The sequence below is a fragment of the Stegostoma tigrinum genome, chromosome 7 (genome assembly GCF_030684315.1).
Source record: "Stegostoma tigrinum isolate sSteTig4 chromosome 7, sSteTig4.hap1, whole genome shotgun sequence".
Taxonomy (NCBI): Eukaryota; Metazoa; Chordata; class Chondrichthyes; order Orectolobiformes; family Stegostomatidae; genus Stegostoma; species Stegostoma tigrinum.
Window position 1 is genome coordinate 39,260,318 of NC_081360.1, and position 13,315 is coordinate 39,273,632.

At 39.8% G+C, this 13,315-nt stretch overlaps 1 protein-coding gene across 1 annotated transcript in view; it reads right to left on the bottom strand.

Annotated features, from left to right (window-relative positions):
- The window catches only part of itgav (integrin, alpha V), a 120,240-nt gene that overhangs the window by 59,670 nt on the left and 47,255 nt on the right, over nucleotides 1-13,315 (bottom strand). Inside the window, exons 5-9 of the mRNA XM_048534142.2 lie at nucleotides 9,590-9,651; nucleotides 8,797-8,842; nucleotides 8,377-8,502; nucleotides 7,452-7,496; nucleotides 5,383-5,426 (exon numbers count right to left, since the gene is read on the bottom strand). Coding sequence (XP_048390099.1) covers nucleotides 5,383-5,426; nucleotides 7,452-7,496; nucleotides 8,377-8,502; nucleotides 8,797-8,842; nucleotides 9,590-9,651 — 323 coding nt within the window. The remainder of the gene's footprint in view (nucleotides 1-5,382; nucleotides 5,427-7,451; nucleotides 7,497-8,376; nucleotides 8,503-8,796; nucleotides 8,843-9,589; nucleotides 9,652-13,315) is intronic.

A 13,315-nucleotide genomic window follows, 5' to 3' on the forward strand; every position in this document is an offset into this window, starting at 1 on the left:
AATCATACTTCCTTCATCAGCACTTGAATTAACATTTATTGGATTTGCTATTGAAAGTTTCTGTATTTTTTTTTAAATCACATTCATTTGCCATAAAAGTATTAATTGTGAAATTCTTACAAGCATTCTCAAAGCAGCCATAACATATAAAAAATGAATTTTCTAGAGAAAACAAAAATGTAAAGTAGCCACAGTCCTACAGGACTGCAAAGCTGCTCTGATGGACTGGTGCAGGTTTAACCCGAGGGCTGTGAAATTGACAAAGATGTTTGTAAAGGGAAAAAAAAACAGTAGTGCAGTTTTACAGCTGATCTTGGGAGACCTCATGGTCAGAACTACACACAGCAACTTGCAGTGGTCAGGGATTTCAGAGCCTGATCAGTTATGTGTTTGATTTTAAGACTTAAGTCTTAATGGGTTTGTTTTTGTAAATCAATAATAGTGAGTAGGGTAAGTTTTTTTTTAGGTTTTACTGAGATCAGTCTCTTGATTAAATTTTTCAAATAAAGGATAGATATAAAGTTATCCTACAGTAGAGTTTTTGAGGAGTAAGACTGTGCTGTTATTGTTTTTTGGGTGTATTCTAATTCTATAGATTGTTCTGTACATCTGCAGGTTGTGCAGGAGTCTCCTATGGCTAATCCATCTCAAACAAGCAAGCTGTTTTGGTTAGTTTTGCAGGTGATAGCCTCTCAGGGGAACGTATAAAACTGGCTGTTTGGCTGCTACTGAGACTGGCTGTACTGAAACGAGAGGTATGTCAGGTTGCAAGTGATCGTCTGTGATAGGGGACTCTCAACTCAGGGGGAGACAGAGGTTTCTGCTGCCGACAGTGAGACAGCTGAATGGTGTGTTACCTCCCTGCGCCAGGGTTAAGTATGTCTCAGGGAGGATGCAGAATATTCTTAAAAGGGGAGAGCGACTACTAGAAGGTCATTGTGGATGTTGCCACCAGTGAGATAGGTAGAAAAACGGATGAGGTTGTGCAGAGAGAATAAAGGAAATTAAGCAGGAGGTTAAAAAGTTGGTCCTTGAGGGTAATAATATCTGGATTACTCCAAGTACCATGCGCGAGTGACAGTAATTATAGGAGGATAGAGCAGGTGAAGGTGTGGCTGAGGAGCTGGTGCAGGAGGCAACAATTCAGTTTTGGGTCTTTGGGTGAGTGACCTGTATAAGGAGGACAGGTTGCACCTCAACTGGAAGGGAACCCAAATTTGGGTGGGGAGATTTGCTAGTGCTACGGAGGCTTTAAACTAGTGGGGGCTGGTGGGGAATGGGTCCAAAGAAACAATGAAAGAAAAAGAGATACGTCTGAGCTGGTACAGTTGAGAAGAGGAGCCAGTCAAACAGTCAGGAAGGCAACTGCAAGGAGGAGAAGGAGATAAATCTAATAAATTAAACTGCATTTATTTCAATGCAAGAGGCTTGACAGGTAAAGAAAGTGAACTTGGTTGGGAACATGGAACTGGGATTTCGCAGCTATTGCAAAAGCATGGCTCAGAGAGGGACAAGACTGGTGGCTTAATGTTCCAGGGTATAGATGCTATAGGAAGGACAAAAAGAGGGGGAGGATGTGAGAGAGCAGGTTTTTGTTTAGGGATAACATTACCGCTGTACTTACCGAGAATATTCCCAGGATTATATCCAGGGAAGTTATTTGAGTGCAGCTGATAAATAGGAAAGGGACGATCACCTCTTTGGGATTGTGCTATCGGCCTCCGATTGTCAGCAGGAAATTGGGAAGCATATTTTTAAAGGAAATCTTAGATATCCAAAAGAATAATAGGATGGTAATGGTAAGGGATTTTAACTTTCCAAACACAGACTGGGACTGCCAAAGTGTTAAGGGCTTGGATAGAGAGGAATTTAAGTGTGTACAGGAGAATTTTCTGATTCAGTATGTAGAGGTACTTACTAGAGAAGCAGCAAAATCTAACTTTCTCTTGGGGGAGAAAAGGCAGGGCCAGTGACAGAGATGTCAGTGGAGGAGCACTTTGGAGTCAGTGATCATAATTCCATTAGTTTAAAACAGTTATGGAGAAGGATGTGCCAGATCTAAAGGCTAAAGCTCTAAATTGGAGGAAGGCCAATTGTGATGTTATTAGGCAAGAACTTTCAAACGTTGATTGGGAGAGGCTATTCACAGTTAAAAGGGATGATTGGAAAATGGGCAGCCTTTAAAAATGACACAACGAGAATCTAGAGACAATATGTTCCAGACAGTGTGAAAGGCAAGGCTAGTGGGTGTAGGAATGCTGGATGATCAGTGAAATTGAGGTACTGTTCAAGAAATAGATGGGAAGATACATCAGGTATAGACAGCTAGAGCAATATAAAGGGCAGTAGGAGTAGACTTCAGGGGCAAGTCAGGAAGGCAAAAAGGGGACATGAGATAGCTTTGCAAACAGGATTAAGAAGAATCTAAAGAGATTCTGTAAACACATTAATGGAAAAAGAATAAATAGGGACAGACTAGGACCCTTTAAAAATCAACAAGGCCATCTACATGTAGGAACACAGAAGATGGGTGAGATCCCAAATGAGTATTTCACATCACTATTTACTATGGAGAGAAATATGGAAGCTAGAGAACTTGGGGAAATAATAATGATATTTTGGAAAGTTTCCATATTGCAGAGGTGGTGGTGATTTATGTCTAAAAATGCATAAAGGTGGATAAATCCCTGGGACCTGATCAGGTGTACCCCAGGCCAATGTGGGAAGCTAGGGTAGTGATTGCTCGACCCCTTGCGGAGATATTTGTATCATCAATAGCCACGGGTGAGGTGCCAGAAGACTGGAGGTTGGCTAACATGGTGCCATTATTTAATAATGGTGGTAAGGAAAAGCCAGGGAACTGTAAACTCGTGAGCCTGGCCTCAGTGGTGGACAGATTGTTGCAGGGAATTCTGGGGGACAGGATTTACATGCATTTCAAAAGGCTAGGAACGATTAGGGCAAGTCAACATGGGTTTTGTACATGGGAAACGGTGTCTCACTAACTTGATAGAGTTTTTTGAAGAACTGACAGACAGGATTGATGAAAGCAGAGCTGTCTATATGGACCACAGCAAAATTAGATCACATGGAGTCCATGAAGAAGTAGCCAATTGGACATAAATTTGGCTTGAAGATAGGACGCAGAAAGTGGTCATGGAGGGTTGTTTTCCAGACTGGAGGCCTGTAACCAGTGGTTTGCTGAAAGGATTGATGTTGGGTCCAGCGCTTTTCATCATTTACATCAATGGTTTGGGCATTTGCAGATGACACATAAATAGGTAGTGGAGTGAACAGTGAAGAAGGTTATCTCAGATCTTGATCAGACGGGCCAAGGAATGGCAGATGGAGTTTAATTTAGATAAATGTGAAGTGTTGCATTTTGGTAAGGCAAATCAGGGTTGGACGTATACAGTCTTTAGTTGCGCCTTGGGGAGTATTTTTAAACAAAGAGACCTGGGGTGCTGGTTTATAGTTCCTTGAAAGCAGAATTGCAGGTAGACAGGATGGTGAAGGCAGCGTTTGGCATGCCTGCCTTCAGTGGTCAGTGCCCTGAATATAGGAGTTGGGACATCATTTTGTGGCTGTACTGGACATTAGTTAGGCCACTTTTAGAGTACTGCATTCACTTCTGGTCTCCCTATTATAATGTGAGGGTGCTGGGTTGCTCTGGGGTGGCAAGGTCAAAAATAACATGACACCAAGTTACAGTCCAACAGGATTATTTGAAAACACAAGGCTTTCAGAGTGTAGGCCCTTTGTCAGATGAAATGAGAATAAAAGCACACAGGACACAGAATTTATAAGCAGAAGCTCAAAGGGTCACACAACAGATGAGGGTCTATTAAACAAACCTAAGGTTATGTTAAATCTTTAATCAGTTAGAAGGTTTTAATTGATTAATATGTATATGTAAATCCCCAAATTCCTTTCTAGTCACTGCCCTGAGAGAACTAAAGGTTTTATCAGTGTAAAGAGGAGATGATATCGTCGGTCAGACAATACATGTTAGGTGTGGCACCTTGTTTAGACTCTTGGTATTTTGGTTTGGAGTCAGGCTGGTTTTATTTCTAAAGTAGGAATTTATAAAACATCATATCTCTGACTGTCGATAAACTGTGTGCTTGTTGAACAAAATAGAATATATCTGCAAATACAAATTCACCCCCTAAAATTCATATGTGTATGTGCGAGCAAGCAAGTGAGTGAGTAAGTGTGGAGGTGGAAGAGAGAGAGTACACACACACACAATTTGCAGACAAATTTTGTTCAAAAAACATAATTTATAGACAATGTGGAGTTTTATAAATTGCTACTTTAGAAATAAAACCAATCTAACTCCAAACTAAATCATAAACAAATTCTTAACAAGGCCCAACACCTAACATGTCTGACCTAAAATGTCACCTCTTCCTTCCAGTGATAAGACCTTCAGATCTCTCAGGGCAGTGGCTTAAAAGATATTCAGGGATTTACATATATACTTTGATCAATTAAAAAATTCTAACTGATTAAAGACTTAACAGCGTCTTAGGTTTGTTTAGTACATCCTCATCAGTTGTGTGAGACTTTGATCTTTCACTTATAAATTCTGGGCTCTGTGTGTTTCTTTCTCACTTTATCTGACAATACAATCTGAAAGCTTGTGTTTTCAAATAAACCTGTGGGACTATAACCTGGTGTTGTGTGATTTCTGACCTCCCTACTATGGGAAGGATGATGATAAATTTGAAAAGGGTTCAGAAAAGATTTCCAAAGATGTCACTGCAATTGGAGTGTTTGAGCTATAAGGAGATATTGAATAGGCTGGGGCTTTTTCCTCGGGAGTTGGAAGCTAAGGGGTGACATTATACAGTCCTAAAATCATGAGGGGCATGGAGAGGATGAATAGCCAAGGTCTTTTCCCCGGAGCAGGGGAGTCCAAAATTAGACAGCACAAGTTTAATGTCAGAGGGTAAAGATTTAAAAGGGACTAGAGAGGCAACTTTTTTCATGCAGAGGGTGGTGAGTGTATAGAACACGCTACCAGAGGAAGTGGTGGAGATGGGTGCAATTACAACATTTAAAGGGCATCTGAATGGGTACATGAACAGGAAGGGTTCAGAGGGATATGGGCCAAAATCAGTTAAGGTTATTTAGTTGGCATGGACTAACTGGATCAAAGAGTCTGGTTTCCATGCAGTATAACTCTAGAGGTTGGGAGGGAGAGCCTTTCACGACTAGCATAGTTGGTGCAGGAAGTGAACCCAAGTTGTTGGCTTCACCATATTGCAAACCAACCATCCAGCCATCTGAGCTAACCAAAGCCCCAGTTGTTTTCTAGTAATCATAATTGTTTAGAATATTCCTAAAATACTGATATAAAAAATGAGCACTTCTTACATAGCCTAAGGATTTTGCTCCTCTTGGGATACCAGTTACAAAATCTAAAGGAAAAAAAGTTTGACAACACATTAAAATCAACATTACTATAACAAAGTAAATTAACATACGCAACCTGGAATGTTTGCATACCAACACATTACACCACAGAATGGCAGTATATAAGGACTTGGCTCACAATCCCCCATTTAATCTCCTGCTTCTATCTGACAACACACATGTTCAGGCATAGTCCCACCACTGCCAATTTTACTTCCTGATGTACCTAACAGGTCACCGAGTCTAGAAGAAAGCCCAAGTTGTTCAATATTTTAAACTTTCATACTTGGAAAAGAATGGGCATTCTCAGTGACACAGAAATCATTTTAGATAATAAAGGCAAAGTGTAATTAAAGTGAATATCAGTCCATTCAAAAGTGCGAATGGGGACCTAATAATGGGAAACAAGAAAATAACAGAAGTGTTGAACAAGTATTGACTGAGATACTGAATGCATTGATTATGTATCTTCCAAAATTGTCTGGATTCTGGAAAGGTCCCAGCAGATTAGAAACCAAAAAAAGAACATATCTGTTCGAGAACATAGGGAGACAGAAAACAGGAAGAAAGAAACAGTTGTCTGTCTAACATCTGTGTTGCGCATAATGTTTGAATCATTGAGAAGATGATGGCGGGACATGTAGAAAATCATATTATAACCAAATAAAGTCAACATTGCATTGTCAAAGGAAAACTGTGGTTGGCTAATTTCTTAGAGTTCTTTGTATTTGGACTTCCAACAGGCATATCAAAAAGTGCCATGTGGAAAGTAAACACATGAGCTCTTATTATTTGGAGTAACATTTTATGCGCTTGGGCTAACATGTTAGCATGGTTAGAAGGCTGTTTGGTTATTAGGAAGCAGGCAATCTGAATAAATGGAGGCTGTCCATTTGGCAAACTATGAACGTGCATATAAACATATAAATTAGAAGCAGCTTTGGACCATTTGATTCTTCGAGCTTGCTCTGTCATTCAATAAGATAATGGCTGACCTGATTCCTACACATTCCCACCTACTTCTATTCGTTTTCACTCCTTTGCTTATCAAGATTTTTTTTTAAATTCCCTCATGGGATGTAGGTGTCACTGGTTAGGTCGGCATTTGTTGCACATTCCTAGCCATCTTTGAGAAGGTAATGAACGTAGAACATAGAACATAGAACATTACAGCACAGTACAGACCCTTCGGCCCTCGATGTTGTGCCGACCTGTCATACCGATCTGAAGCCCAGTAATGGCGAGCTGCTTTCTTGAATCCTGTGGTCCTATTTACCTCTACTTCAAGAATTCAAAGACTCTGTTTCTACTAGTTTCTGTAACTACTAGATTGCCACAGGGATCAGTGCTGAGCCTCAATAATTACCAATCTGTATGAGTGACCTAGAAGGAAGGACAGAGTCTATGCTTCCTAAATTTGCTCATGACAAAGATAGGTAGGAAAGAAAATTATGTGGTGAACAACACGAGTCTGCAAATGGATATAGACAGAATATATGACTGGGCAAAAATTCAGCAGATGGAGCATAAATGTGAGAAAACTTCTCCACTTTTGCCAGGAAGAACAGAAAAGCAGAATATTATTTAAATAAACAGACTGTAGAAGGGGGATCTGAGGTTTCTGATGCATGATGCCTGCTTCCAGTTACAGCAAGTAATTAGGAAGTCAAACAAAATGTTGACCTTCATTTCAAGCAGATTAATGTTTAAAAGTAGAAGTATTGATACAGTTCTAATATGGCCTGAGGAGACCACAACTACTGTGCTGTTTGCAGATATGGTCTCCTTTCTTCACGGAAATAACTGCATTTGAAGCAGTTCAAGGAAGGCTCATATCATTGATTCCTGGGATGAAGGGGTTTTCATCAGTTACATTTCCTTTATCACCAAACAGGCAATGCACTGCAGTTGAATCAACTCCAACATCTTCCTGACTTTCAAGTGAGAGCAACTATCTGGTGTCGCCAGTCATTAAAACAAATGTTTTGTTACATTCCCACTGTCTTTAACTATCCAGAACCTTTACTTACCTTCTATGGAATCTTTGCTAAAGTTTCCCACAGCAACTGAATAGCCTAAAAGGAAATGGCAATGTTTAGAAGATTGGTCAAAGTTGATGAGTGAACAGTGATAAATTTACAGTCCTTGATATGCAAACAATTTCCATTTGATGAAACTATTGTCTGCACAATCAATTCTGTGCTCAGACCCATTTCAGGCTCCTCTTGAAAACTAGGCTTCAAATATGACAGTCACTCTATGGGATATTTGCTACAGAAATATTACAAATCCATCAACTGTTCATTGGGAGATCAAACATACAAAATCACAGATGAAAAAGACTGTTACACGTTACACCTTTTCTGATATTATCATTTTAAAACTCTCAACTATCAAATTTTGGGCATTGGAGGAGGTGGGGGTTGGGGAATGCTGCTTGGAGTGGTTACAGCACCAGCCATGGCCTACATTACTGAGCTTCGGATTTCTGGAGCTGCCAGCATCCGGTTGGATAACTACTCACATCAGGATGGCTGTTTTTCCTCTGGCACTGAAGTTCTGGCAGGAAGCGATCTGGCAGTAAATCAGCTGCCTGATCACTGGAAGGCCCAGCATGCTTTCTCACCTCTCCTCAGTCCCAAATAAAACGAAACCTCAAAATGTGTCCTTGAAGTTCAAAAGATTTTCTTTTATAACTTGGCACAATGAAATTTTGTTTTGATGTTCTGCTGATTTCAATCCAAATCCTATACCAGATGCAATACTGGCCTTTCCTGCCTGTCTTTGCAACATATTCCAGCAGCTATCAATTCTAACGAAGCTTCAAATTAACTTGCTGTAAGATCTTCATTTTGAAATGATTTTAAAGCGTATAACAAGTTCAATAAACCCATGATGTTAAGCTCAATCGTGTTTGTTCCTGTCGCCCTATTTGAAAAGTAAGGCCCGACTTACCAAGGTAGCTGTCATCAAATGCAGCATTCGCTCCACGGGTTGAAATTTGTTGGGGATACACTGTGATGATCTCTGATGAATTGTACATTGTCACAATCTCCTGAATTTCATCAGAGATTAGCTGACCTGCAGAATTATAAAAGTGATCAATATACAAAAATGCTTCAGCACTACATCGAAACAGCTACAAAATCTAATTCAATACTTAATACAATAAATCTGTATTAATAGCTACAGTATTACTTGTGGAAAACATACTTGTCTCATGATTTTTTCAATGTTAGGTTAACTTTTAAATCATGCCTCAAGCATCAAAACCAAAGGAGGCCAACAGTAAATAGTCAAGAAAGCAATTAGTTTAGGTCTACAACTCATACATGCACAATGTTTTATTATAACAAAGCAGGATTGTAGTTTTACCTTGCCAATAAAAACTTCCAGGTCCCCCAAGAACCACTCTACCAGCCTGTAATATGTGAAGGAATAAAACTTATGAAACTTGATCTTTTACAAAGCTATTATCATGTGGTATTATACATTTGAACTCTCCTGGCAGGGCATATGCTGTACTCTCTGAGGCAAAGGGAGTTTTATCATCTGAACATGGATTCAAATTTATAGAAGTGACATTGTGATGAATATTCTCAAATATAGCACTTAATTTGCAAACAAAATTTACTTCAACTGGACTGTAAAATGACTCAGTCAATAAATGACGAGAAATTTCCAAATGCAACTCTTGGAAGATGCCATTTTAGTTAATGAAAAACGAAATCAAATTTTTCTTAGAAATAAGACAAGATGGCAAACAATGCAAATCTATCACCGACAGATTCTGTGTGATGTCTGTGCAAACCCACTGCTGGTAATTAAATTTTGAAAAGTTTGTAGTGTCAAAACAAATGCTTGATGTGGACACAGAAAAATATTGACACAAAAAAAAGTGGCTGCAGGAAGGAAACTGTCCCAGAAAGGAAGTCAATGCAGACATAAGCTTTTGTACACAGACAAATCATTAAGAAAAAAAACACCAAGAGAAAGTAACACATGTAAGGCAATTTATATGCACATGGCAAATACTGCTCATAGTTATTTGAAAGAATCATCTATGCTGATGGGTCATAAACATCCAGAGAAAAGATACGCTGCATTTTATGGGCTTAATCAGAATTAGCCAAAACGCGTTTAAAATAAAAAGCATTTCTCTTCCTACCATTGTAAAGTCAATGCTGAAACCTCCCTGACAAAATCCTTGACCATCAGCTCCAGTTTTACCTTAGAAAAAGAAAAGCATAAGGCACGAGTTATTGTTGAGATGTGCTTTTAAAATGATTTCATATTGCTAACTTAATTTTTCAGTGAAAGGGCAGGGTAACATGAATAAGAAACTGCCATCTTCTAGATAAAGTTAGGCCAGATCAGCACTTAAAATATTGAAAACTTGAAAAGTGAACCCAAGTCACCACAAAGCACCCTACTTCCAAGTGTAACAGCCATCGCAGAAGGCAGTTGGTTAAAAAAACCTTTTAAAGTTCAGTGCCTATTTCCATTTCAACAAGGTTTCTATTCTTAGGTTTCTGGGGTAAAAGAAAACTGAAAAAAGACTAGCAAAGTCTCTTTATGCATATCTTGTGAACAATGAGGAGCAGGACTGTTGCTCCAGGACGAATATTTCTCACTTCTCCCCTCCCCACCTCCTATGCTTTCCCTCACCATGCCGGAACTCCACGATTCCCAATTTCCTGCCTCTGGAACAACTAAACAATTTCATGTGCATATGGACAGCTAGACTGGTGATGGCAACATGTCACTCCCATCACCAGATCCAAGATTATGTCTTAAATGAAGACCTTCAATAGCTGGCCACACACACACACAGAGAAAAGTTGAAGCTGTGAGTAAAACAGAAGACATGCAACACCGTGAGAAGTGGAGAAGTTAAGCAAAAGGCCGAGTTTACTTTCTCAGGGGGATACAAAAGATATATTATACTGTTTCAAATACAGGGGGCTCAGCCATAACACGGCAGTTGCATTCCTGTGCAACATTGCGTTGCAGAAAATTGCATTCTAGAAATAACAGGGCCTATTGCAAAAGTTGGTCAGGCCACCAAGGAAATATCACTTAAAAGCCTAACACAAATGATAGCACAGTTTGAATAAATATTTAACTCATATCTAATAATGGGATGAGTAAATTTAACACCATGTCTTGAAAAAACGTCAAGATGACTTGATGGGGGAGAAGGATTTGAGGTTGCTCTGTTCTTAACGCAGGGTCTGAGAGTTGTCATTGTCATAATCATCATCTTCAAGGGCGTTTGTGATTGCAGGATTACGGAGAAAAATAGTTAATCCAGAAATGGATGGCCTTGGTTCATTGTCTTCTGACGGTTTCTTTGGGGTTGGCTTAAAAAAAATTCATCCAGTTCTCGCTACTTTGCCCTTTCTCTTCGCTCATGAAGCTGTCCATAGGGGGCCAAATAAGATCTTATTCCATGAACTGCTGCCATGCTGTGTTCTGCATTTCAATTCTTGTCCTCTAACAGGTGCAATTGCTTCTTAATTTCCCTCAGGAAAGAAGACAAAACAGAAATGGAAAGCTCTCATGGTGCTCCATCCTGGACTTCTTCTTCATCTCCAGCTTCTACTTGCCCCTCAGCAACAAGTTGTTGCAGATCAGCTTTACAGAGGTCTTAACAGTGGGACTCGAGCAGCATCTTGAACACTCTCACTCTCCCACTTCCTCAAATCCAACTTATTTGCACAATCAACACAATATTCTTTGATTCTGGGGAGCTCCTCTGACAGATCTAAGGTTTTAAAATCCTGAAAAACATCTGGGAGAAGCTTCTGACAAACTGCATGCAAGCACTCCTTACTGACATCACCCCAGGCCTCCATGATGTCAATTGCATTCTTGATATTAAAGCTCTTCCAAAATTGAAGAACACTGTCCTTATCCCCCTCAGATGCTGCAATCAGCCTCTTAAATGTGCACCTTAAACAATAAGCTTTAAAAGCTGCTATTGCACCCTGGTCCATGGTTTGAAGGGGAGAGGTTGTGTTTGGGGGTAGAAATAGCACTTAGATGTTTCAGGAATAGGCATCTCCTATTCATCAGTCTCATTAGAGCCAATTCACATTGCCAGAACACACGTTATAGCAGAACACCAGGTAGGATATCACCATTGCCCAGGCCAACATTCTTCAAATCAGCAACATTTTCATTATCACAAAATGCATTGTTTTAAATTTATTCTTTCACAGGACATAACCATTCCTGGCTGGCAGCATTTATTGTCTATCCTAATTTGCCTTAGAAAGGTGGTGGCAAGTTGCCTTCTTGAATTATTGGAGCCAAAGTGGGGAAGGAATACCTACAGTGCAGTTAAGTTGTGAGCTCCATGATTGTGTCCCAGCAACAGTCAAGAAGCAGTAACATAACTCCAAAATAGTTTCTCTGCAAGGGATCTTGCAGGTGGTGTTGCTCCCAATCATCTGTCCATCTTGGGTGGAGGTTGCAGTTTGAAAGCTACTACCTAAGGAGCCTTGATGAGTTGCTGTGGTGCATCTCATAAATGGTACACATTGCTGTCACTGTGTGTTGCTAGTGGAGAGAATAAATGTTTAAAGTCATGGGTGAGATACCAATGGCTGCTTTGTCCTGGATGGGGTCCTGCTCTGAGCATCAATGGAGCGGCAGTCATCCAGGCAAGTGAAAAAGTTTTCAGTCAATCACTCTCCTGAGTTGTGCCTTGTCAACATATTTGGATGTCAGCAGGTGAGTTATCTACCACAGAATTCTGAGCTTCTTAACTATTCCTGTAGCCACAGTAATTATGTGACTGGTTAATGATAACTCCCAGGATGTTGAAAGTGTAGGATTTAGCAATAACAATTCCATTAAGTGTCATGGGGAGGTGGTTAGATTCTGCCTTGCCCTCGGCTGGTGTGAATCTTTTGACCAGGTCTTACAGCCTATGAACATGGACTCCCTCAGTATCTGAAGAGTTGCAAATATTGTAGAACGTTGTGCATTCAACAGCAAACACCCTCAATTCTGACCGAATGATGTAAGCAAGTCACTGATGAAGCAGCTGAGGGCTCTTAAGCTTAGGGTGTGACAGAGTTTGTCATAAACAAATTTGCTTGTGTTTACTCTATTAAAATTGAAGCTTTAACTTTGAAAGGTCTTCAATTAGCAGTGAAGTGCTTTGGGACACACAGAGGTTATGAAAACACCTACATAACTAGATGTCTGTTTTTTAATCTAACAGGGCAAAATTCCTGATCTCAGTCACAGTTTAGCATCAGAACAGAGTCCAACTGTTGCCAACCAAAAAAAATTGGGATTATACTGACCTGCACTCATGTCCCTCTTAGAAGTCCATGTACAAAAAGCTGGTCACTACAACTGATTTGAATGAAGGGCAATTTGGTGCTGCAGAACCTCCATGTGGGCGAAAGTTGCTTCTGTACTTTTCCAAAGAAGTAGTCTGAAACATTTCTGATTGGACCTGATAACATCTGTTAGTGCTTAAAAGAAACTGCACTATGTATTCAATCAAATAGTTTGTTACAGACTCCACTTTCACTTGTGAAGACCCTATTCACGTGGGGATCAGATGAGGTAACTACTGTTACATGGGAATGCAAGCAGGGAATTTGACTCTAATGACCAGAGATTGCAACTACAGCTGAACATTTTATCTTGAAACCATCAATAAAACTGCAGTATACTAGATGCAAATAGCTCTCAGCAATTTTGGCAGCTTACTTGTTTTTTTTCCATAAAAGTCGATGGGAATACATTTAAAGCAAATTTTGACATTAATCATGAATTATCCAGTGCTAATTAATGGTTAAATTGCAAAGTAGAATCAAGCAGAATGCAGGCTGTTAATAATCCAAGTTAAAATGATTACTTCTTTACTAGT